Source organism: Gopherus evgoodei, chromosome 5, assembly GCF_007399415.2.
Source record: "Gopherus evgoodei ecotype Sinaloan lineage chromosome 5, rGopEvg1_v1.p, whole genome shotgun sequence".
NCBI lineage: Eukaryota > Metazoa > Chordata > Testudines > Testudinidae > Gopherus > Gopherus evgoodei.
This window is the reverse complement of record NC_044326.1, coordinates 79,554,553-79,581,217: the sequence shown is the minus strand read 5'-3', so window position 1 is coordinate 79,581,217 and position 26,665 is coordinate 79,554,553. Positions and strand designations below refer to the sequence as shown.

General features: G+C 42.9%; 1 protein-coding gene across 1 annotated transcript in view; it reads left to right on the top strand.

The window, feature by feature from the left end:
* The first annotated feature begins 12,353 nt into the window (after window positions 1-12,353).
* The window catches only part of RAPGEF2 (Rap guanine nucleotide exchange factor 2), a 330,483-nt gene continuing 316,171 nt past the window's right edge, over window positions 12,354-26,665 (top strand). The window contains 1 exon segment of the mRNA XM_030563572.1: window positions 12,354-12,463. Within this exon segment, the coding sequence (XP_030419432.1) occupies window positions 12,395-12,463 (69 nt within the window). The 5' untranslated portion in view covers window positions 12,354-12,394.

Sequence of the window (26,665 nt, the reverse complement as noted above, 5' to 3'; positions counted from 1 at the left end):
TACTAGTCAGCTGATATGCTGTGATTGCTGCTTATCTCCCTGACCACTATACTCTTATTATTTCTGTTGTATTTGCCTGTCTGCCACCTAATACTCAGATTGTAAACTCTTTGGGGCAGGGACCATATTTTTTTCCTCTGTTTGTACAGTGCCTATTACAATGGGCCCTGATATCTGAGTGAGGCCTAGGTGCTACTGCAGTACAAATGAAAAATTATTACTGTAAATTAACTTCCAGTCAATTTCCCTTTTTGTTTTTCATGCATCAGGACATTTGTGCAATGTTTGGGTTGCAAGAATGGCAAGAAAATGTTTTGTAACAATTCATATGGACGCTAACTTTTTTTTAAAAAATGGAAACATTTATACTGTACTGGTAAAAGCCTGGGTAGTTTTAGAACAATATAAGTTTGGGGCCAAATTTGTCCAGCCAGACCTCTTTCAGAAGAGAATGTTAGTTTCAAATATCATTTTCCTGGTTTTGGTTATGATCTAGCATGTAATGTTTTAAAAGGTATATTGTATTAATTGTGTCTGATTTAAAGGAAAAACATTATGTGACGTATAATGTTTACAGAGATATAAGAGGGCCATAGCTGATGCTCTCTAAAAAGCAGAGAGGAGCACTGAAATATTGAATAGAAGGCAGCACTTGGGGATAGTAACTGTTTTTGCAGAGCTCTAGATTTAAAAAACAAACCAGTTGGGGACTGCAAGCTTTGTGAGTGATGGGATTGGTCAGGCTGAGCATACATAGATTGGAGTTGGGTGGCTTGTATCATTAGCTGACCTATTTCCAGAAACCACTGATGCTGGTATAATATATCCAAACCAGCCACAGCCCTAACAGGATAGCTGGAAATGAATAAAGATTTCAGTTTATAAATGTAGATCCATCAGAATGTGAATTCACCCTTAATCTGCCTCTGGTATCTTTGTCATCATACAGTGGTTGAAAGTTAACAAACACACACTCACCCCTGACTGGCCAATTTTCATGGAGTGTATCCTAATTATAAAGCACGGTACTTACTAACTGTCATGTGCTTAAGGCCTTTCCTTCCTACCCAATTTAGGGATGATTAAATGTGGTTGGTTTCAGCATATAATTTGATGTCTGTAGTTAATTTTGTATTTGGAAGATCTCTCGGTTTCAGTGCTTCCACAGTTAAGAGATAATATATCTGTGCTTGTTATGGCATGCACAAAGTAAATACATGAAATAAATCATAACAATCAAGAATTCTTCTGTCATCACTTCTTTTGTAAAAATAACTTCCGAGCTACATTACAGGCTAGATTCTGTTATGCTCGATTGATTTTTGTGCTGGTGCACAAGGGCTATAAAACTAGTGGCTTATCAAGCTGATGAATCTCTTGGGAGGGGTTGTGCCAGCTCAGTGCCATCTTTCTACCCCCAACCTCCTGAATAGGGGATGTGGGTGCAAAAGGGGAAAGTTCATGGTCTTCAACAATCTCCATCTGGCATAATGGCCATTTGTGGCTGCATAGTCAGTATAAGATAGATGAGCCCACGGCTGTGGTAAACTACACTGGGGCCCTGTACAGTGATAAGTCAGCACCAGGATTGTGGAGCCACAAAGCACTCCTTTGTGCCTTCTCTCCTCTAGCTTCATGCAATGTATATTGGATGCAAGTGAGAATCTAGTCCCATGTGTTCAGGAGATATACAAGGGACAGTGCCACTCACAGTCTTAAATAATGCAGGAGAGTTAGAACTGCTGACAATCTCATTTTATAAACCCAGAAGGATGAGAGGCAGTGTTGATGGAAACTCTGCAGACCACCCTTTCTACTTAGCTGTGGAGGTTAATCCCTATTCTAAGGGGATATTTTCCTTTTGATAGTAGCCCTTTAATACTGGCTTAGGTACTTCAAACCTATGGCTGCCTCTTCCCAGGGTATAGTCAGAATTTGCTTGGTCCAATTACTATAATCATAGAATCATAGAATATCAGGATTGGAAGGGACCTCAGGAGGTCATCTAATCCACCCCCCTGTTCAAAGCACGACCAATCCCCAACTAAATCATCCCAGCCAGAGCTTTGTCAAGCCTGACCTTAAAAACCTTCAAGGAAGGAGATTGCACCACCTCCCTAGGTAACCACCACCCTCCTAGTGAAAAAGTTTTTCCTAATATCCAACCTAAACCTCCCCCACTGCAACTTGAGACCATTACTCCTTGTTCTGTCATCTGGCACCACTGAGAACAGGCTAGATCTATCCTCTTTGGAACTCCTTTTCAGGTAGTTGAAAGCAGCTATCAAATCCCCCCTCATTCTTCTCTTCTGCAGACTAAACAATCCCAGTTCCCTCAACCTCTCCTCATAAGTTGTGCGCTCCAGCCCCCTAATAATTTTTGTTGCCCTCCACTGGACTCTTTCCAATTTTTTCACATCCTTCTTGTAGTGTGGGGCCCAAAACTGGACACAGTACTCCAGGTGAGACCTCACCAATGTCGAATAGAGGGCAATGCTCTGCTGGCAATCCCCCTACTTGTACATTCCAAAATGCCTTTAGCCTTCTTGGCCATAAGGGCACACTGTTGACTCATATCCAGTTTCTCATCCACTGTAACCCCGAGGTTCTTTTCTGCAGAACTGCTGCCTAGCCATTCGGTCCCTAGTCTATAGCAGTCTATGGGAGGGACTGCTGGAAGACCATGAGCTCTGAAATGTGTGACCTCATGTGTATGAGCTCAGTTTCTTTTGATCTGCCATGAAACTTTCTGGAGGACATAAATGTGTTTTGTTTTTTATTGGCCCTGTCTTTGTACCAGACTGACCTTTCTGACCTTTCTCCTGACCAGTGCCCTCTACACTAAGAATAGCTCTGTTTCAGCTGTTGGTGGTCAACAATTTGTGTCATAAATGGAAGCTGTGTTGTTAAATCCAATACAACTGACAGTGGAAATGTCTTTCAAAATATTTAATGAAGTCTAGCAATAAATTAAAGTTTGTTTTAATACCATTAGAATCATTAAATTCCTTCCCCTGAAGTTTTAATAACTGTCTGACCTTGGCCCTTACAATTTCTGATCTTAAAAAGCAATGAAAATATGCAGACAGGAACAAACTTTGCATTGCTAGGGAATCTACAGGTCAAAAAAATTAGTGCATAATTATGATTGTTCAAAAACAATGGGAATTGTCTGCCTTTTGAGGTGGACTTTACTGACGTTGAACACTTCAGTGTTGTATCTATTATATACCATAATAAAGTGGATCAAAATGTATGTAAAGCTGTAAAAAAACTAGAGTAAAGAAAATATACAATACTTAATTTAGTAAATAATAGTACACACAGGATAATTCACGTGATGTCCTTTTGTAACCTGTCTTCAAATATACAAACATGTTGTACATCTTTGAAAATAAACGTATTTTGTAGCTTATATAGTTGTTTATAAAACTTGTATGCAATTACTTGTGTGTGTAATTGCATACAAAATACATGTAAACAGGGTTCTACAATGACAACCTATTCTTGACAGAAATTGTGTGTGAGTTCCATGCTGGACTAGCTTTTTGTAAAAAAAGAACTCTTTGTAGTTTTAAGTATTTTTGTACCTATTTTCCCAGTGAGCATTGTTAAGTCATGTGAGTCTCAAATACTGCCAAGCTAATAGCATCCCTTGCTTTAAGTATCTGCCTTTAAGTCAGGGGTCGGCAACCTTTCAGAAGTGGTGTGCCAAGTCTTCATTTATTCACTCTAATTTAAGGTTTCGTGTGCCAGTAATATATTTTAACATTTTTAGAAGCTCTCTTTCTATAAGTCTATAATATATAACTGAACTATTATTGTATGTAAAGTAAATAAGGTTTTTAAAATGTTTAAGAAGTTTCATTTAAAATTCAATTAAAATTCAGAGCCCTTGGACTGGTGGCCAGGACCTGGGCAGCGTGAGGGCCACTGAAAATCAGCTCGCATGCCGCCTTTGGCACCCGTGCCATAGGTTGCCTACCCCTGCTTTAAGCTTTATGACAAGTGAAAAATCTTAAGGGAAAGGGAACAGATTCTATGCCAGCATGTGTGAAAAAGATAACATCTATTTGCATTAGGCCCCATTTATTTGTACCTAGTCAATTCAAATCAAGAATTGGCAGACTGCTTTCTTCTCTCTTGACCTGCCTGGACCCGTGATCCAGTTGACTCCTCTGAAGAAGTGTGGCCTTATGTCTCTCATTGTATCCCTGTTCATCTTGTGTAGTCAAAATGTAGAACCATAAAACTTCTGTGATTCTTCAGTTGAAAAATTAGCTGTAGAATTAACAGTCTGGGCTTGTCTACATCAGAAAGTTGCAGCGCTGGTGAGGGAGTTACAGCGCTGCAACTTTGAAGGTGTACACATCTGCAGGGCATCACCAGCGCTGCAACTCCCTGTTTGCAGCGCTGGCCGTACTCCCGTTTTGTCTGGGGTGTAGAGGATCCAGTGCTGGTAATCCAATGTAGACACTTACCAGCGCTTTTCTTGACCTCCGTGGAACGAGGAAGCCTCTGGTAATCAAGCTGGTCTCCTTTCCCGGTTTGCTCTCTCGTTCCCGGAACCCCGAGCAAGCAGGTCTCCTTCCCTGCGGTTTGCAGGGTGGCTCCGGGAACGCGAGAGCAAACCGCGGCGAAGCTGGTCTCCTTTCCCGGTTTGCTCTCTCGTTCCCCGAACCGCCGAGCAAGCGGTTCTCCTTCCCTGCGGTTTGCAGGGTGGCTCCGGGAACGCGAGAGCAAACCGCGGCGAAGCTGGTCTCCTTTCCCGGTTTGCTCTCTCGTTCCCGGAGCCACCCTGCAAACCGCAGGGAAGGAGACCTGCTTGCTCGGGGTTCCGGGAACGAGAGAGCAAACCGCGGCGAAGCTGGTCTCCTTTCCCGGTTTGCTCTCTCGTTCCCCGAACCGCCAAGCAAGCGGTTCTCCTTCCCTGCGGTTTGCAGGGTGGCTCCGGGAACGCGAGAGCAAACCGCGGCGAAGCTGGTCTCCTTTCCCGGTTTGCTCTCTCGTTCCCGGAGCCACCCTGCAAACCGCAGGGAAGGAGAACCGCTTGCTCGGCGGTTCGGGGACCGAGAGAGCAAACCGGGAAAAGAGACCAGCTTCGCCGCGGTTTGCTCTCTCGTTCCCGGAGCCACCCTGCAAACCGCAGGGAAGGAGAACCGCTTGCTCGGGGTTCCGGGAACGAGAGAGCAAGCCGGGGAAGGAGACCAGCTTCGCCGCGGTTTGCTCTCGCGTTCCCGGAGCCACCCTGCAAACCGCAGGGAAGGAGAACCGCTTGCTCGGCGGTTCGGGGAACGAGAGAGCAAACCGGGAAAGGAGACCAGCTTCGCCGCGGTTTGCTCTCTCGTTCCCGGAGCCACCCTGCAAACTGCAGGGAAGGAGAACCGCTTGCTCGGGGTTCCGGGAACGAGAGAGCAAGCCGGGGAAGGAGACCAGCTTCGCCGCGGTTTGCTCTCGCGTTCCCGGAGCCACCCTGCAAACCGCAGGGAAGGAGAACCGCTTGCTCGGCGGTTCGGGGAACGAGAGAGCAAACCGGGAAAGGAGACCAGCTTCGCCGCGGTTTGCTCTCTCGTTCCCGGAACCCCGAGCAAGCAGGTCTCCTTCCCTGCGGTTTGCAGGGTGGCTCCGGGAACGCGAGAGCAAACCGCGGCGAAGCTGGTCTCCTTTCCCGGTTTGCTCTCTCGTTCCCCGAACCGCCGAGCAAGCGGTTCTCCTTCCCTGCGGTTTGCAGGGTGGCTCCGGGAACGCGAGAGCAAACCGCGGCGAAGCTGGTCTCCTTTCCCGGTTTGCTCTCTCGTTCCCGGAGCCACCCTGCAAACCGCAGGGAAGGAGACCTGCTTGCTCGGGGTTCCGGGAACGAGAGAGCAAACCGCGGCGAAGCTGGTCTCCTTTCCCGGTTTGCTCTCTCGTTCCCCGAACCGCCAAGCAAGCGGTTCTCCTTCCCTGCGGTTTGCAGGGTGGCTCCGGGAACGCGAGAGCAAACCGCGGCGAAGCTGGTCTCCTTTCCCGGTTTGCTCTCTCGTTCCCGGAGCCACCCTGCAAACCGCAGGGAAGGAGAACCGCTTGCTCGGCGGTTCGGGGACCGAGAGAGCAAACCGGGAAAAGAGACCAGCTTCGCCGCGGTTTGCTCTCTCGTTCCCGGAGCCACCCTGCAAACCGCAGGGAAGGAGAACCGCTTGCTCGGGGTTCCGGGAACGAGAGAGCAAGCCGGGGAAGGAGACCAGCTTCGCCGCGGTTTGCTCTCGCGTTCCCGGAGCCACCCTGCAAACCGCAGGGAAGGAGAACCGCTTGCTCGGCGGTTCGGGGAACGAGAGAGCAAACCGGGAAAGGAGACCAGCTTCGCCGCGGTTTGCTCTCTCGTTCCCGGAGCCACCCTGCAAACTGCAGGGAAGGAGAACCGCTTGCTCGGGGTTCCGGGAACGAGAGAGCAAGCCGGGGAAGGAGACCAGCTTCGCCGCGGTTTGCTCTCGCGTTCCCGGAGCCACCCTGCAAACCGCAGGGAAGGAGAACCGCTTGCTCGGCGGTTCGGGGAACGAGAGAGCAAACCGGGAAAGGAGACCAGCTTCGCCGCGGTTTGCTCTCGCGTTCCCGGAACCCCGAGCAAGCAGGTCTCCTTCCCTGCGATTTGCAGGGTGGCTCCGGGAACGCGAGAGCAAACCGCGGCGAAGCTGGTCTCCTTTCCCGGTTTGCTCTCTCGTTCCCGGAACCCCGAGCAAGCAGGTCTCCTTCCCTGCGGTTTGCAGGGTGGCTCCGGGAACGCGAGAGCAAACCGCGGCGAAGCTGGTCTCCTTCCCCGGTTTGCTCTCGCGTTCCCGGAACCCCCCTTGAAGCCGCCCAACAGCGCTGCAGTGTGGCCACATCTAACACCACTTGCAGCGCTGGTTGCTGTAAGTGTGGCCACTCTGCAGCGCTGGCCCTATACAGCTGTACTAATACAGCTGTAACAACCAGCGCTGCAAAATTTTAGATGTAGACATGGCCTCTGTCACAGAATCTTCTGTGGACTGTGGAAATGAGGGTGGGAACTTTACTAGATTCTACATAAAATGGAGCTGATGTTTTATAGCAGATTGTTATATTCTCATTCCAGCATCCATTTAGTCTGATACCTAAATTATGAATTATATTGGATGTCAACTGTCATGCCAGCATTCGGACTGATTGAAATAGAAACCTATGAGCATTTGGGAAGGAAATTGAGAGGGGAATGATTTTTAAAGGATTTTTACTCTCCAGTGAGAGCAGCACAGGGCCCTTGCAAATATGTTTGAATCAAGGTTAGTAGGAATTACTGGCAAGTGGTGAACATAGGAAGTAAGAGTAAGAGAATGTATAAGGCTGTAAAAAAGAAAATGGTTTGAGATTATAGATTTTATTCTACTAATAATTTTTCTGGAGTAACAGCAGCTACTCATCAAGAAGTATCAACTTGTAATAAATTTTCATATGTTTTATTTGGCTATTGATTTTATTACAATTATTCTTTTACAGCTGGGCTACTGTTACCTGTGAAGTTCTGTTGTGATCTCTGGGGGAATGCGGTGGATGTGATATATCTTGACTTTAGCAAAGCACTTGATTCAGTCTCCTACAGTACTCTTGCCAGGAAGTTAAAGAAGTATGGATTGGATGAATGGACTATAAGGTGGATAGAAAGCTGCCTAGATTGTTGGGCTCAACGGGTAGTGATCAACAGCTCGATATCCAGTTTGCAGCCAGAATCAAGCGGAGTGCCCCAGGGTTCGGTCCTGGGGCCAGTTTTGTTCAACATCTTTATTAATGATCTGGATGATGGGATGAATTGCACCCTCAGCAAGTTCGCAGATGACACTAAGTTGCGGGGAGAGGTAGATATGCTGGAGTAGGGATAGTGTCCAGAGTGATCACTTCTCTCGATCTGCAGGCAATGCTCTTACTAATACAGCCCAATATGCTGTTGGCCTTCTTGACAAGGGCACATTGCTGACTCATATCCAGCTTCTCATTCACTGTAATCACCAGGTCCTTTTCTGCAAAACTGCTGCTTAGCCAGTCGGTCCCCGGCCTGTAGCAGTGCATGGGATTCTTCCTTCCTCAGTGCAGGACTCTGCACTTTGTCCTTGTTGAACCTCATCAGATTTCTTTTGGACAAATTGGAGGATTGAGTCCTCCATCCTTAGAGGTTTTTAAGGCCTGGCTTGACAAAGCTCTGGCTGGGATGATTTAGTTGGTGTTGATCCTGCTTTGAGCAGGGGATTGGATTAGATGACCTCCTGAGGTCTCTTCTAACCCTAATATTCTATGATTCTAAATGTTTTGCTGATTAGCAGCAAGAGAAGTGCTCAAAGTGAACCTGACTTGGGCTTCTCTGATCCCGAGGTGGATAAAAACAGTTGGAAGCATCTGCATTAAATTCTAAATATGTTGCTTGCAGACACTGAGTAGGTTATCACATTTTAATTAGATACATGATTGTTGTGTACTCAGAAAAGTAATGAAATATATTTAGATATGGTTCTCCAGTAGTCCCAGCAATTCCCATTCCTAATTGTTTATTTGTGGGATTATGGGATTTTGCCATACACTTATAAGCAACGTTTTCTATACAGTTTAAATAACAAGTGTTGAAAACAATTCTCATTGAAACCAAAAATCATTATGACTCTCAAATACTATGGTAATAGACACTATAAAATAGATTAATCACCAAAGTAAAATACTTAGAGACTCTGTTAAAGCTATTGATTTTAAGCTTACTAATGACAATTGTATGTTAAAATAGAGTGGGTAGCTTTGTTTTGATTTGCTTATCATTCTACCTGCAGGTCAAACTAGCTGTTCTGCCTGTAACATACAAGAATCAGTGCACTCTCAAATGCTTCAAGAACAGTGCCAGTGAGTGTTTGATATGCTCTTGTGGCACCTCCGCTATGTGTAAACTTCACAAAGAAAATTTCAGCACTCCGGCTTGATGGTAGGTTGCTCAGAAGAGAAACTGGCACTTTCACACAGTTGCAGCCTACCTCATTAATTTGAATCAACAATATATTTTTTCTGTTTGGGGGGGGTCTCAGGCATATTTAAAACTAATATTTTTAGGGAGTAGGAAATTACATTTTTGTCCTGTCAGTTTAAACAACATCTTGTCTTTTTAAGGACTAACTCCATGTGCACTGAAAACCAAGGAGAAGCTGAGATTTGGAGCTACCTCCAGTTGCTCCAACACTCTAAACAGAATCCTCTACACTGGCCACCAAAACATTTAATTAAGCTGGGAGCATATGGGATTAGGTCCCAAGACTCTAATTTGTTTACTTTTAAGACTCCTTATATTGGTAAAGACCTATATGTAGAAACTGACTAAATTTAGTAAATTTCCCTCTGAATCCACAGACTTCTTAAGCAATCAGTTTTACCTAAAACTAGCCTGTAAATTACAAGGATAGTGTTAGTTCACCTTAGGCTCCAAATGTAGGTTTTGTAAAAAAATAAGCTTTTAAATACATTTTCATTTCCTTAAATTTCAAAAAATTAGAAATAAACATTACTCTGTAGTGTTTGCAACTTAAAAGGTGCAAACTTGTGCTAGTGTTTGAAAATCTGCAACTTGAAAAATTTTAAATATTTATAATGTTAACAATGTTTACATCACATAATAACACAGTAGTAAAGAATACAAGTAATTGGAAAGCAAATCCGTTGAGCTTCTACATTGCTGAAATTATTATGTGTAATTAACAAGTATTATTTGTTAAGCATCTGTGGTATGCTCAATGTTATGGTAAACACAAATGACATCAGTTCTTGCTGCAAGGACCTCATAGTTTAAAAGTCAGACTCCTATAAGACAAAATCCATCAGGAGACCCAAAGAAAATTAAAACATTACACTGTTTTTCTTTCTCTGTTCTTCTCTTATATAATGGTGATGTAAAGACGACATTTGACTGATGGTGATTAGTATAGAGATGAGTGACAAGAGTGGCCTTGCCAAAGAAATTACAACCAAATTTTAAAAAGTATTTAGGCATCAAACTCCCATTGAAATCAATAGGAGTCAGGTGCTTTAAAGTCCCCTGTGAGCCTAAGTTTCTGCTGGTCAGCATTCACAAAGCTGCCTGAAGTCCTGATGCCACCAGCCCCAGATACCAAGCAGCTCAGTGTTCTAGCTCAAGCTGAAACTTTGAAGGCCCTGAAGCAAGATTCTCAAACAAGGCCCTGGAATGCCTATCTTATCAACAGGGCACAATTCCTTAGGTATTCTCTGACATGCCTAAAACTGGTCAGACCCTGAAGCAAGCAGCCTGGATACAGACCACAAACGTAGCACACCACCCATCCACCCACACAACAGCCAACAGCTCAGGGAAGTGTAGTGCAAGTGTAAGAGATATCTCAACTTTGAGCACAAGACAAATTCAGCTAGAAGAGCATAGGCTACTTAAGTGACAGAGCTGGCTTAGGTGAAGGTTTATAGATTAAGATTCCAAGCAGAGGGAGGTGCCTATCTCCGGCCTGTGCATCAGGCCAGCTGTTTAAACATCCTAAGTCCCTCTCCCTGGCATTTCACTCCTGGCTAGTTTAGGCAACTCCCTAGTCAATGTGCTAGCTTCTGAAGATTCCTTTTTTATGTGAACAACTCCTCCCACACATTGTATGGGAAGCCTAGGCTGCTAGTCCAGGGCTGAGGATTTCACTGGTGTCAGGTGGAACAACACCTAAATACCACTGAGGACGTGGGCTGAGGTTATTATGGTGTATTGGAGAAAGTCATGAGGATATGGTTTAGATTCTATAGGGCCCTTGCTGAAGATATTTGTTAGCAAAGTTTGCAATTTGGGGATCTTGTTTGAGTCCTAGCTGCTTTTAGATGATGATAGCAACAGCATGTACTTCTGGCTCCTATTAGAAAGTCCAACCTTTCCTCTGTGACCTGACTACTATAATACATGGAACTAATATTGTTATACACTAGCTCCTTGGTATACTGGAAGAGTTCCTGCACTGGTGCGTGAATAGTCACAGATTGAAATCCCTGGCAGTTCTCTTGAATAAGTAATCAACATTCTTTGGCCTTTAAGCTTTTAAGCATTAGGATACTTTACTGAGAAATGTGGTACATTCTCTAGCAATTGACATCTTTAAATCATGACTGGATGTCTTTCTAAACAATATGCTATCATCAGAAATTATGGCTTGAAGCAGATATTTCTGAATGAAGTTCTAAATCCTGTTAAATGTAAACAGACTAGATGATCATAATGGTCCCTCCCAGCCTTGACAATCTATAGTTTTGCCAGGGTTAAAATGGATTATTGCAATGTCCTCCCCATTGGGCCACAACTTAAATCCACCTATGAAATGAATATGATGCAGAGTCTGGCAATCTGCTTCTATAGCTGGTTATGCCACATTACAATCCCCTGAATAGGTACCTGCACCTTTCACCTGTTGGTTTACCAAGTTAAGGTGTTGATTTTGCTGTATAAACCCTAGTGGCTTTAGTTCTGTCTTTGCCAGATATGGCCTCTTGCCCCATGGGGCTGGTGGCTCCAAGTAGGGGCACTAGGCTTTGACGCCTGCCCCGCATCTCGCTGCCGAGAGGTGGCCGTACAGCTTCCCTCCTGGTTTGTGTGTCCTGTGGGAGAGAGGGCAGCGCTCCGGGGTGCTGAGAGCAGTGCCCCGGTGCGAGAGGCCTGAGCTGGGGGGACTGAACGGCTGTCTGGTGACCCGGGCCCCGAGACCCCCTAACAATAGCTGGCGGCGCCCGGCGGGCACTGCACGGAGGTGTCGGCCGAGAGCCGAGCCCAGCCGGGCCGGGGGGCGGGAGCTGGGCACGGCCCCTCCCCGAGCGCCGCTGGCCGCTCCCCGCCGGTGTGGCTCGCTCCTCACCATGGTTGCAGCAGCACAAAGCCGCCAGCGCAGGAGGCCGCTCCCCCCGTGAGAGCCCGGCCCCGCCCGCGCCCAGCCAGCCACCTCCCCGCGCCCAGCCGGGAGCGCAGCGCCGCAGCCCCCGGCAGCCCGGATGGGAGGCGCCGGCGGGGATGCAACAGCCGCGGAACTGGACGGCGGAGCCCAGTAGAGCAGGAGCCGGGAGCCGCCGCCAGGCGCCAGGACCGCGGGAGCCCCCGGGCCGCTCTGCCCGCTGCCGGCCGGGCTTGGCCGGGCGGCGGCGCTGCTGAGTCCCGGCGTTTCACCCCAGCGGCCGCGAGCCCGGAGCCGGGCAGGAGCAGCGAGAGGCCGCGCCCGCCGCGCAGCGACAGGAGCCGGGACCCCGGCGAGTCCGAGCCCCGCTTCCCCGCCGCGCGCCTTCGGGGCCGGGGCTCGGCGCAGCTTCCGACTCCGCTCCGCGGCCGGAGCCGAGGCAGGAGGCGGCGGGGCCGGGGCGCTGCAGCCCGGGGCGGAGAAGGGGCGAGATGGCGTCGTACGTGGATAACAGCTTCCGCCAGGCGGTGATGAAGAACCCGGCGGAGAGGAGCCCCCAGGTACCCGTTTGCTCCTCCCACCCTCTTGTTCCTTCCTCCCAGCGGCCCGGAGAGGAGCCCCGGTACTCACTGTCTCCCCCCCCCGGCACTACTCTCTCGCTCCCGCATACTGCCCCAGAGGGGACCTCCCCGCGCCCTGGACCCACCCCGTACTGTCCCAGCCTCCCAGGTAGCGGCTGGAGAAGAGCCCCTACAGCCTTTGTTTATTCGCTCCCTTTTTAAGAGGAGCCTAATCTCGGGCACCTACCCCCATTTTTCCCCTGCCCAGGAGCCCCAGGATACAGGCAGGCACGACTTGATCTGTGTCCCCTGGGTACTGCACACGGGGGGCAACAAGTAACTATTTCCCTATACGTGCTTCCAGGTACCAGAGTGCAGTTTTCCTTATTGACCCTCCACTCACCCCGACCAGAACCCTCGGATAACGAGTCCTCCGTTTGCCAACATTTGCTATAACTACTACTTGTTTATCTCACACACATACCACAAACATTTCATCTGTTTCCAGTACTCCTTTCTCTATCTGTAGCTGCACACTAGCTAATCTGTTTTCAGACGTCTCTAATCCCATTTCCCACTCACAGGTTGGAGGAACAGTCCTATTCATTCACAACCAGCACTAGTTTTAGGATTTCTCTTCCTCTCCCTCCCCTCCTCCCGTAGTGTTGTTACTTTTTGGGGGGCCACATCCCCTTAGTCTGTCCTTCCATTCCCACCATCTCTATCTTTGCCTAAAATTGGGCAGAGAACCCATCTGTGTGGTCAGACAGCAGTAGGGGGGGACACCTCTCTTTGGCTGTGAGTTTCATAAATCCTGAAAGCTGACTCTGTGGGAAACACTCAGATTTAGTAACTGTTGCTATGTTTTCCTCTCTTCCTTTTAAAAAGTGTTTTAGAAGAAAACATCTATTGTGTTAGCAGAAACTTTGAATACCATCGTGTGCATAGGGGTTCATGATACAACATATTCACTGTTATACAAACTTTACTCAGTCAAAATATTGATATATAGGATTGCTAGCTCATAGAAAGAGAAGAAAATATTTTGAATACATTTTTTTTCATATTGCACAATGGAGTGGCCTTTTATATTGTTGGCCATTGATTAACTGAGGTTATGTATCTGTTCCCAATATAACACAAGTACAGTAGTTTAATTCTGGAATTGAATTAACTTTGTACATCTATAGGTCATTACAGCATTACTGGCCCATACATTTATGAGAGGTGAGTGTGGTATTTTTGGCAAATCTCTGCCTCTCAAAAATAGGGTGAAATTCTTGCACAGTAGAATGGGAGAAGGATTTTGAAATACTTGAATAAGGGTTTACTTGGGGGTGGGGTTGTGTGTGTGTATGTGTGGGATAAATAAAAATTGATGCAGTCATTTGCTCCACAGGGTTGAAAGCACACAGGGCTTTATAAACGTTAGAGAGAGAGAAGGGTAAGAAAATGTGTAAAAATGTTTTGATTTTTTTTTTAATGTCAAGGTGGGTGAGTTCTTTCTGCTTTGGAGTGGTGACTAGATGCTATTGCTGCCAGCCATCTAAACACAAATAAGCTTTATGCTGATCCCTATGTCAAGCTGTAGTTAAGTAACTAATGATTCAAGGAGTTACTTCGCTCATTTGTTGCAGTGCCATCTGTCCTGTTTTCTAAAGATTTGTCCTGTTTCTCTCAGATTTCAGTGTGTCCTGATCTTAGTGAGGGGCTTTATTTTTAATTACCATGGTTACTTATGCTTTTGCCAGATTTCTGATTGGCTGTTGACATTTTAAATTGGGGGCGAGGAAAGAACTTTGACTTTTTAGGCAGCATCCAGAATTTCTTCCTCCTACTTCAGATAAGTCATTGTGGATACACTATTTTTCATCCTGGTGTTTGTGACAAAGTCAGATCACATATGGAAAAGTATGGCACATATATATGTGTATCACAGTTAGAAAAGATGGTCCTGCTTTTATGAAAAAACAGAGAAAATTATCTCATTCTAGAACAAATTCCTTTTATTATGTTGAAGATAAAGTTGTGTTCCTGTGTCCTTGCTTGACCTTTACAAATGTCTATTATAGTACTGGCCTTAAATGTTGGCACCAGTATGAAACCCTCTAGGTATCAGAGTAGCACATAGTTACTGAAAAGTTAGATTTGGAAACAGAGTGCTGTTATTTCAGAAGGATACTATTTGTTAACATAGCAAGATCCGTTGTTCTGGGAGAAGCTTAAATTCCTTAATGGGAGTCAGACAAGGATGTCAGAGATCTTAGGAGAAGATTATAAAAAGACTGTCAGTTGGTCAGCAGCAGGGATATTGGCAGTTGCTCAGAAATCAGTCAGGTAGTGGGCCTTCAAACCAGCCTGTGAGAGACAAAACTTCCACTGTGCTAGTCGTATATCTGTGCCAAATAAAGTGAACTGTTAAACTTTCCGGTGTCTCTGCCAATCTGTTTTTTAAAAAACAAAACAAAACGAAAGAGTAAGAAATGACGCAGTGAAGACACTAGCATGAATGCAGGAGGTACAGCCAATATGAAGAACACAATGTAGAAAGCTAAATCCAGAACACCAGGATTGTATTAATGCTGCAAAACTTCAAGTATCGGTACACCAAAAGCCTACTGTAGTAGTCTACACAGAAAGAAACCCTAAATCCATTAGGCTCTGACTGGCCAAAATAGTTAACAAATAAGAACAGATCTGTGGGAAACATGCTGCGTTGGCAGAGCTGGAAGTCTTTGAGGCTGATTATCAAATGTGCTTATTATTGCTTCTGGGGAGAAGGCTTGAAAGAGGAAAATTCCTTTATACTTTTTAGAATGTTTAATGTATATATATTTTTTGAGATTTAGATGTTTAAACTCATTTTCTTTATCAGTAGTTGTGAGGCAGAGGCTTGTATTTTGAAAATTTACACCTTCATTTTCATCTGTGTTTTTCTGAATTAAGTGGATTGAGGTATTTATTTTTTTAAAAATCATTTAAATTTCTTTTTCTTTATGAGAAGGAATTACTTTAGTTTAATCTTAGGGCAGACAGTGTGGTGGTGAGTAAGCTTCTTTCTTGAATACTTTGCAGTTAACAAGCAAAACTTTGAAAAGCAGTATTTTTATCAAGCCATAAAGGCCTTGGTCTTTTGTCTTTTGTCTTCCCTAAATAAGAAGCCAGATTTTCCCAGAAAGATAGTCATTTCATTTTGTTTTGAGGAATCTTCAGATATCCTTAAGTGGCATGATTCTGACTGTTATGAAAAAGGGTTGGGAGGAGAATGTACACTCTCATATTGACAGAAATGTGCATGTAAGAGTATGTGCATAGTCAAGGAAGCATCTGTAAGTCATGTTCTTTGTTCCCTTCACTGCTTATTGAATATAACTGTGTTTTAACAAGCGTTCTCTATATGTAGCTTCTCATCTTTATTCTGTGACATCTGTAATTCTGCATTTGATGTTAGTATTTTGCCCTCAATTGTGATGTAAATTTACTGTAATGACTTCGTTGTGAGTTGAAATGAGAACAGAGGATTGACTGCAGGACAGCAAGCCCTTGTTTGAACACACAGCTTTGATAACTATTATATATGATTAAATTATGAAAGGGAGGAATTGGTGAAATCTTGTTAGAACTTTTCCCCAGAGCAGAAGTCCTTTTCTAATTTGGACAGATTTTAAAAGGTCTTTTCAGAGCATTGCTTCAGAGATTATTTCAGAAAAATCTTTCACTTAATATTGTGCGGGAGTGTCCTTGTTTATACAGTGGGTATTCAAAGCCTACCTGAACTATTCTAATCAATGGAGTGTTATATCCTAATTCACAAAGAAGCTTAGAAAATAATAAAACCCAAAATGCATATGGCCGGTTGTTTTACATGTGTATTATTCATTCTGTGTATTGTATAACAGAACTATTCTCTTATGTAATTGCTTTATTAAGCTATTCATGTTGTTTTCTTTGAAGGCTTAATAGAAAGTTTGGTCACCAAACAAGTTAGTTAAACCTCTAAATATTAATGAATTACAAACAGATTTATGCCCCTAAGCTTTATGTAATGAAGTGATTTTTTTTTCAAACCCTTTTTATATTTGTGGCTTCATGTCTTTTGAAAACAATTTCTTAATGGTTTAATAGTGAAGTAAAACTAGTTGACTGAAATATTATGCTGTCTGCAGCTTACTGTGAAGAATAAAAGTCCTCTTTAAAAAGAACTTGAAACCTAAACTACTTGCTTTTTACATTACTATTTCTATATGATACACGAACTGATGAGTAGAGTGGCCAGATGTAAATTGTTAATTTTTACATAATTTTATTTAAATTACCTACAATAAGATTAGAGCTGTGGGAAGAACTTGATACAAATAATTCCTAAACCCATTGATAAGTTGCTGAAGCACTCTTCTGGAATTTGTCAGTCTGGTACATTCAACAAATCAGTACTAGAATAATTAGTGGCAGAGGAGGGTACATTCAACAAATTCAGTACTAGAATAATTAATAGCAGAGGAGTGGTATTAGCAATATGCTTAATATTGAAGGGGGAGGGCTATCTAGTTACCGATAGCTCAATACCAGTGACATCTGTTAATGTTAGAATACCTCAAGAGAGGATGCCTCTGTTTGGCAGATATTCCATTGCCAAGTATTTGAGAGAAACAATGGTTTAACTATAGAAGTTAGCTATATTTGTTCCAATTAAATTTTCAGCTTGTTCTCCAGTAGCATTGTTTATGGAATACAGCATTCTTTTATGTGGTAACTGATGAAAGAGTTTAATTGTGTGAGAACTCATTAATAGAGGACAGGCATGAACATTCACTTCTTGATCTAGCATTATGTTGCTGAATCATTCCAAATCAGTGTAAAGCTGTTTGTAGTGCTACATGGTCATAGAAAACAAGTGTTTCAAATGGTATTGTATATGGTGCTTGGTTAAAAGGACCAGGGTCCGATATATTTTTAAAATGCAGATCTCCTATCCATCTTACAAATGCATTTGAAGATTAAAACTAAGTTTTTAAAAAAGCATTTTTTATTTTGCTGTCTACTTTTTTGCATTTAGCTTGGACAATAACAATATGCAAATACAACTGTTTAGTTAATTTCTAGTTAATTTTACTTTCAGATTCTTCTGCACTAGCAGCATGCTGTGAGGTTTGGGTTGCAAATACCTCAGGAGAATGTTTATGTTAAAATATATTTTTAACCATCTTTAAATGCGCATGGGCAGTTGGAAACGAAGAGAGCCAGCACAATGAGCAGCAATGTAATGTTTTAGATTTGGGAACCCCTAATTTAAGACATTAAGTGTAACACTTCTCTTTCAGAATAAAATGCCGAGTAATTGTAAAAAAGAAAAAAAGATAAAATTATAATTGACATAAATATTTATAACAAGAGTATCTTTAGTCCTGGAGCAGTGAAACACTGATCCCATTGTTATTCAGCATGGCCTGATGCACTTGCCAACTTCAATCCTGTCCAGTGGAAGAAAGAGAAATGCAGTGGTTTCACTTACATGATATGTACTTCAAAATCTCTGAACTGGATACAATAAAACTAAAGCAAAAAAAGCTTGTTATAAAGATTTCTGGGCTTATACTTCATGCCACTCTGAAACTAGTAAAAAGTTAATATGGATCAAATAAAATATTCTTTCAATAAATGGCTTTTGTCAACTTTGAGTAATAGTGGCAGTTGTAACTGAAATTTGTGAGATTATTAGCGCTTTGATATTTGGGCTTGGTTGGCAGGGCTTGAAAAACTTGCCATGCACTTGCTTGCTGAAGGACTAACCACTGTTTTATTGTATTTTATTGGAGCCCAGAGGGTCAAGAACTGGCGCTGTGGAGCTAACTGGTATTCAAATTCATGGGAAGATGAAGTTTTTGTCCTGAAGTGCTTAGAATTAAATTTAAGACCAGACCTAATAAGTGCATGTAATAAATACGAGGAAAGGGAGGATAAGGAGAATAGTGATGAGGTTACATAGGTTAGCTATGTGCACAACTTGATGATTCCAAGACATTTCTTATAGGCAGAGCTGGTAGCAACATCTGTAGTTAAGATTATCTTACACTTCCACTTTCATTACTGTTAACTGCTCTGAAAATTGTGTTGGGGGGAAATAGGTAGCTCTTTTCAATGTAATGTTTCCCCCCAAGTTTCTTTGAAAAGTCCTTGCATCTCAAGGGTGTGAGACAGATATTGGAGGTTTCGCAAGAGGATGTTCCTTGGGATAGGAGAAGTGGTTAGCGCTGCTTGTGGTCTCTGAAAATCACCAGTTGCAAATGTTCAGAGCTAGTTAAAAGTTGTCTGCTTAATCCCTGAACACCCCACCTGCTCTGAGCATGTGTCAGCCCCCAATTCCTCCTTATGTGATAACCACAGTGAGTATGCTCCCAGGCACAGAACAAGACCCCTGGAAGAGTAGCGGGGGGTGGGGCAAGGCAGGGGTTAAAGTAAAAAGAATCTGAGGCCACATCTACACTACTACTTATATTGGCAAAACTTATGTTGTTCAGGGGTGTGGGGAAAAGACAAAACAAAAAAAACAAACCGGCATAAGTGGTAGTTTGTATAATGCTATATTGGCTTAAATGTGTTAAGGTTGCAAAGACAACCAGTCAGAAGTTAGGAAATCCTGCCCCCTTATGTGTATACAAGATGATAGTTTTTAAGTACATGATGGCATATTATGATTCGTGCCTCACGAGTGTATAGATGCGTAGTGCCCAGTAAGCAAGGCAATGGTTTAGTATGTGTTTTTTATACCTATCATTCAGTGTCTGATCCACACTGTTCAAAGCCTGCACTGAATATGGGATTTTTATTTGTGGGTTTTTGTGTTATGTGATGGTAGCATCTGAGTGCCTCAAACACTAATGAATTTATTTTCACAAAACCTCGGTGAGGCAGTGATATACTGATTGTCGCTATTTTACAGATTTACAACAGACACTGAAACATTAAGGCCACAACTTGCAAAAAAGCGTACACTAATTTCATGTGCCTTCATGATTGGGTGCTGAGTAGCTGCAGCTCCATTTGACTTCAGAAGCAGTTGCCAGTGTTCAGCTCTTCAGAAAATTGGTCAGCAGTTATCTCAAATTGGGCTCCCAGAAAATGAGAATACAGTTAGTGGCCACTTCAAATTTTTTAGCCAACATCATACAGAAGTCTCTAACAGACCAATGATAAAAGCCAGTTTTCTTGAGGTCCCAGTTCAGAGCCTTACCACAAAACAATCCTTTTTCCTGCAGTCCTCCTCCCCAGGCCCTATGCACCCTTAAACTTTTCCATTGAATGGGACATGGGTCCTCTAGAAAAAAATTGCATGTGATCTTGAAATCAAAGATTGTCATGCGTACACATGAGGTCAGAACCAAGTTTATATACCCAACCTTAGTCCTGGTATTTGCCAACTTCAGAATGTTTGACTTCGTAGCTTTATCAATGTCATTTTTAAGTGTGTTTTTTCCCCTGTGGAATTTTGAGTTTTTAAAAAATAAATCTGAGAAATAGACATTCCACCCAGTACAACTTCACACATCTACAGCAACTCCTCATATACACATCACAAACTGCAGTTTGATCTCAAGGAGAAACTCCATTAGCTAAAACAGTAGTGAGCTCTTGTCCTCTATTTGTCCTGGTTAATGGAGGACGTTGTCATGCACGCTTTAAGTAGCCTACTAGCAACTGTTTGCCAGATAGCAGTAGAATCCTAGAAATCAAGATTATAGGGTTTTATTGATGGCTGCGGAGAAAGATGTGTGGTCTAGTGATTAAAGCAAGAGACTAAGAGTAAAATCCTAGGTGCCAGTTGCTTAGTGATGCTTTGCCTACTTATATAATGCTTATTCATCTGTAAGGCTCAAAGCAGTTTGTGAACATGGGTACGCTGGAGCAGTTCAGTTTTTCATACACAATAGTCATGTGCATAATTTAGCATATTCATTCTGAGAGGAAGTATGTAATTGAATGGATGAGTCTTGGGCTTTATTTTCTGTCCTACCCAGTATGATCTTGTGAACGTTTTTTTCAGATTTAGTGAACTTGTATATAAAACAGAGGGGGGAAATATCTGTGGAAGTAGGAAAATATGGGTGAGGCCTTACCCAAGGCGGGTTGTGGTGTACCTACATTACTATTCTTTGTAACACTAGTCTTCTTTGTGAAGGTAACAGATGATTTCAGTAAGGCATTTGATATGGTTCCACATGGGGAATTATTAGCTAAATTTGAGAAGATGGGGATCAATATGAAAATTGAAAGGTGGATAAGAAACTGGTTAAAGGGGAGACTACAACAGGTCATACTGAAAGGTGAACTGTCAGGCTGGAAGGAGGTTACTAGTGGAATTCCTCAGGGATCAGTTTTGGGACCAATCTTGTTTAATCTTTTTATTACTGACTTTGGCGCAAAAAGCGGGAATGTGCTAATAAAGTTTGTGGATGACACGAAGCTGGGAGGTATTGCCAATGCAGAGAGGGACTGGGATATCCTACAGGAAGATCTGGATGACCTTGTAAACTGGAGTAATAGTAATAGGATGAAATTTAATGATGAAAAGTGCAAGATCATTCTTGTTATTAAACTGGGGACACATCACTTGGAAGTAACAGAGGAGGAGAAGGACCTCGGAGTATTGGTTGATCACAGGATGGCTATGAGCTGCCAATGTGATATGGCTGTGAAAAAAGCTAGTGAGGTCTTGGGATGCATTAGGCGAGGTATTTCCAGCAGCGATAAGGAGGTGTTAGTACCATTATACAAGGCACTGGTGAGATCTTGTCTGGAATATTGTGTGCAGTTTTGGTCTCCCATGTTTAAGAAGGATGAATTCAAACTGGAACAGGTACAGAAAAGGGCTACTAGGATGATCCGAGGCATGGAAAACCTGTCTTATGAAAGGAGACTGAAAGAGCTTGGCTTGTTTAGCCTAACCAAAAGAAGGCTGAGGGGAGATGTGATTGCTCTCTATAAATATATCAAAGGGATAAATACCAGGGAGGGAGAGGAATTATTTAAGCTCAGTACCAATGTGGACACAAGAACAAATGGATATAAACTGGCCATCAGGAAGTTTAGACTTGAAATTAGATGACGATTTCTAACCATTAGAGGAGTGAAGTTCTGGAATAGCCTTCCAAGGGGAGCAGTGAAGGTATCAGACATATCTGGCTTCAAGACTAAGCTTGATAAGTTTATGGAAGGGATGATATGATGAGATAGTCAAAGATCAATTAACTGCCAAAATTAGGCTATTAGCGGTAAATATTTCCAGTGGCCTGTGATGGGACACTAGATAGGGTGGGATCTGAGTTACTACAGAGAATTCTTCCCTGCGTGTCTGGTGGTGAGTCTTGCCCAACATGTTCAGGATTTAGCTGATTGCCATATTTGGGGTTGGGAAGGAATTTTCCTCCAGAGCAGATTGGCAGAGGCCCTGGGTTTTTTTGCCTTTCTCTGCAGCGCGGGGCATGGGTCACTTGCTGGAGGATTCTCTGTACTTTGAAGTCTTTAAATCACAAGATGAGGACTTCAGTAGCTCAGACATAGGTCAGGGGTTTGTAACAAGAGTGGGTGGGTGAGATTCCATGGCCTGCATTGTGCAGGAGGTCAGACTAAAAGATCATAATGGTCCCTTCTGACCTTAAAGTCTATGAGTCTGAGAGTGGAAGAGAAGGTTAGAACTCATGCTCCTCCTATTTCCTAGCTTGGTATATGAAAATTCCCTTAGGATACTCTGAAGGAATGTTGCCACCATCATTACAGCTTGAACTGTAACTGCATTTATTGGAGATGGAGGCTGTGTGGTCTGGGAGTATGCGCTGCATAGTTGGAATACTCAAAATGAAGAATTAGTGTCTAAATTCTATGGCATACATAAAATGGTGATTTTAGTCTGGCTTACAACTTGGCCAAATTTGAACATAATTTTATAGGAAACATTGCATCTCAGCGCTGTCTGCCTGCCAGACTTCATCTTCCTACTTCAAACCTCTCAGGACACCAAAAGTGTTGTTTTTAAAAAAATTGTCAAAACTGCCTATTTTTCACTAACATTGCTCTTGAAAATGACTAAACCACTCTTGCTCAAAGCATCCCCCCCAAAATCAACCTGAGATAGAGACCAAGCATGCAAAACTTTTTCCCCCCCCCCCCCCGAATGGTTAGTTTGACAAAACTAGAAGTGAAAACCAAGTTTTCATGGAAAATATTAGAACAACCTTAATTATAAATGTCTACTCTGCTTATAATGACCCACACTGGCCTTTATTTCACTTGGTCATTTCCTGTAATAATCATAGGAGGAAGTTTCTTAAAATCACTCCTCTACATCAAATACTTCATTAGACTAGTTCAAGGAGAGTGTTCAGTGCTTAATAGTCAGCAGGAAGAACTTGAGAAGGTTTTTATAGGAACCGTGAACAAACAGATGTCTGAGGCTGGTATCAGGGGCCTGGGGGAAGTGCTCAGAAAGATAGAGAATTTATGCAGCATCCCGTATGATGGGGCCTCAACTTGGATGGTGGATTGACAAGACTACTCAAAATATCAACAGGGTCTTGCATAGAGGAGGAGGGAGCCAGAAGTGGTCTACCAGGGGTTGGGATTGTGGGTGTGAATTAGTGAAGAGGGGAAGTTAGTGTTGGTTGACCAGGAAGTTGATGGAAGTGAAAGAGAGAATGAACCTGTAGTGGAGCATGGTTGTGGTACTTTTTCCAGAGGGTTTCGCTGGCATGTGAAAGAGAGTTGGAAGGCAGGAAGACGAGTGGGGTTCCGATAGATTTTTGAAGAGCTCCAGGGTGATGGAGATTGTGGAGCAGAAGGAATCAGCAATTGAGTCAGCAGAGCACAAGAAAAGAGTATGGAAGAGATGGTCCAGAGAGGCAAAAGTCATTGCTGTGAATGGGCTGGAGACTGGAGAGGAATGAGGTCCACGTGTGGAAAATATGATAGGAAGATGGTTGGATGGGTTAGGAGTGTTTGTGTGTGTAGTAAGGAGAGCAGAGTTGAAGGGATTTATTCAGAGTAGGAAGTGGAGGTTGGAATTGCAATCAGAAAGAAGCAGCCTTTTTGGGGGGCTAAACTAGAACAAATATAAAATACGTCACTAGTGGGATCTTGAGACAGCAGTCTGCTGAAAAGTCTAATTCCTTCCTGGCATGTTATTCCTAGTTGGTGAGTGCAGTCCCTGGACCAGGGCCGGCTTTAGGGCGATTCACCTGATTCTCCCGAATCGAGCCCTGCGCCCTTAAGAGGGCCAGCCCCTCCACCGACATGCGCCGAAGGCACCGGCAGCCAGTTGAGCTGCTGCCGAAGTCCTGCTGCTGTCTTCGGCGGCAGCTCTTGAAAATTGGACCCTGCAGTGCCTAAAGCTGGCCCTGCCTGAACACTGCTTGGGGTTTTATCTCAGCATTAGCCACTATCAACATGGCTATTAGGTGTGTTATAAACTTGAAACTCTATGCCTTCATATCTTCTGGAAGGGAGAAAGAGCCTTTCTTTTGCCTCATCTATCCTTCAGAGCTTCCTGACTGCTGTGAGGAGGTTGGGATTCAGTTATTCTGCCAATTTGTCTTTTGGTGTGGTCCTCCCCTATGAGTAGTGGTCCAGTTCCTTCCTCTACTGATAATTTTCCCCAAGCTGCAGCAATATGAAATGAACACGATTCATGACAGTTTCACTGCTTCACATAAGGCCCTCAGTAGCAGCTGTGAACTTTACTTTTCTTCTTGTTAAAGCTATGAGCAGCAGCAGCAGCATGACAGAGGAGCCGTCAGTAGACTCAGACACATCTAAAGTTAGCAGTAAGGAACTTTTGAAACCCACCTTCCCTTCCTGCTCTTGCACTGATCTCTAATATAGGTGGCCTCAGGAGCGAGCAGTTTGTATTTACCAGGCTACAAGCCCAGGAAGCAGCTCATCAGCCCAAGCTTTTTATGTTTGCTGTCTCAACTTGCATCTCAGATTTGGGAGCATGTGTCCCTACCCACAGAAATGGCAATGAACACCCCCATCCCTCCAAATAGCATGAAACCTTCTGGTGAGCAAGGGGAGTGAGTGAACAACCAGTAGAAAGGAAATCTGAGTGAAAAAGGAGAGAAAACAAGACCGGAGTGATGACGGGACAGGAGAAGAGAGAACTGCAGCACAAAAGGTTGTTGTAGTGCCATTGTATTATTGAGACACCAGTTGGAATCTCAATATCAGGACTCATGCTGGAATGATAAATTTGTAGTAGTAGTGGAAAAATCAATTCTGGGCAGAAGAAATTACCAGTTTTCATGCCTGTCTGCTGATAGAACTAGCAATGGAGAAAAATCATAATCTGTTTAACATTTTTTTGCTCACTGTGGGAATAAATTAAAGCTTGATACAAGTAAATGGCATAAGCTTACTGCAGCACACTTTTGTATGTTTTTTTTCCTCCATTGACAAACATCAGCTCTTGATATTTGTTATGAATCTGTTAAAAAAAAAAAAAAGTGTATGTAGGCTTCTGCACCAAACGTGCCTAGAAAGTACGTTTATTCATCTGCTTAGAATAGCTTTAAATCCTTTTCAGAAAAGGTTGTCTTCTAAGCCTATTATAAAATCCAGTGGATGAACTGGGTTGTAACAACTACTGTTCTCAACTTCCAGAACTCTTAAAAGCTGTCTGCTCAAGTGAATTATTGGTAAGTGATCTCTGCTCATTTTACCAATGGCTTGGTCCCTATAATTAGGTTTTCATAACACTTTTCATAGGGTAAAAGTACAACTTTCTGTTCAGTTGATAGCTCTTAAAGCCATCATACATACACTGAACAGTCCTTGTAAGAACTTAAAATTATTTTTTAATAAGATAAATCATTTTCTGTAATAATATATAGTATCTTGTCCCTGAGAGAAAATTCTTGGAAACATGAAAGTAATTTTTATTTTCTCTTGGTTGCACTTGGGAACTCTTTCCTATAGAAGACATCCCCATTTTGGTACATTACTAGCTGAAGAAGAGTTCTGTTAATAATATTTAATCATCTAGAACTAGATATTAATTCATGGCAAGGGAGTAGAAATAGTCTTTGAAAATGGAAGTTGAGTATGCAAACCATAGTATTTCTTTAGTTTGTATCATGACCATGAATTTTTACTATAATTTAATTTTTGTTTTAATATTCTAGGTTTTAAAAAAGTATTTATATATTGCATGTTAATAACATTGAAATGGGAAGTGGAGGACCATTTGTCATTTGACGTTCTAGAGGTCAAAAGTTCTTGTCACCCACCCGTTTTGTCTACCCTATGTTTCATACTGTTTCAGACATCCTGAATGTGAACTGATTAATGCTTCTTACTCAACTATAAGTGATGGAAATTGCTTTTTAAAAAAGGGAGCTTGTATCTGCAGAATGTGTGTGTGTTTTGTCATGTCATATGCTCTTGTCAAAATGCCAGTTGTATAACTGAAAAATATAATTCTATAACTGTCTCATTTCAGAATTTTGGGAAATGTACATGTGTAAAAATGAAAATGAATTCGTGTTCATGAATCTTTAAAAGTTTTCAATAAATCAATGTTCAGATGTACAGTAAATGACTAATAAATTATTGGAAACTTTTTTACAATGTGAAAATTGGGGACTCTTTATCATGTAATAATTCTGAACCTGCACCTTTAGAAATATGATAAAAATCTACTATACAAATTCTGGTCAATAGTTTCATCTAAGAAGTTGTGTGTGTGTGTGTGTGTGTGTGTGTGTATTCTTGTCATTATAATGGAATTCTGGTTATGCCCTTAACTATGGATGGGTGATGGGTGCCTCATTAGCATAATGTCTTAGCCTGATTCAGCTGTTCCTGCCTAGGTAAAATTCAGGTGACTTTACAGGAAACTTCCTCACAAAAGAAGTGAAGGACCAGAGAGTAGGTGGTAATGCAGTTGTGGTTTTTTTTAGAATGAGGTTTAACATATATATATTTACCATCTCTTCACATAAAATATAAACAGTGGTCAATATAGTCTGAAGGTGTGCTGTTCCCAAACATAGCCTGAGCAGAGTGAAAGTGAGTCAATGAATGGCAATTGCACTGCGGTCCAAATCGTTCTGAACAGCAATAGTAATGATGAACAGTCTCTCTTTAATTTCACTTTTTCGTTGGACAAATCATTAGAGAAGAGTGCTCTCAAAGCAAGTTCATTTTTGTATTTTC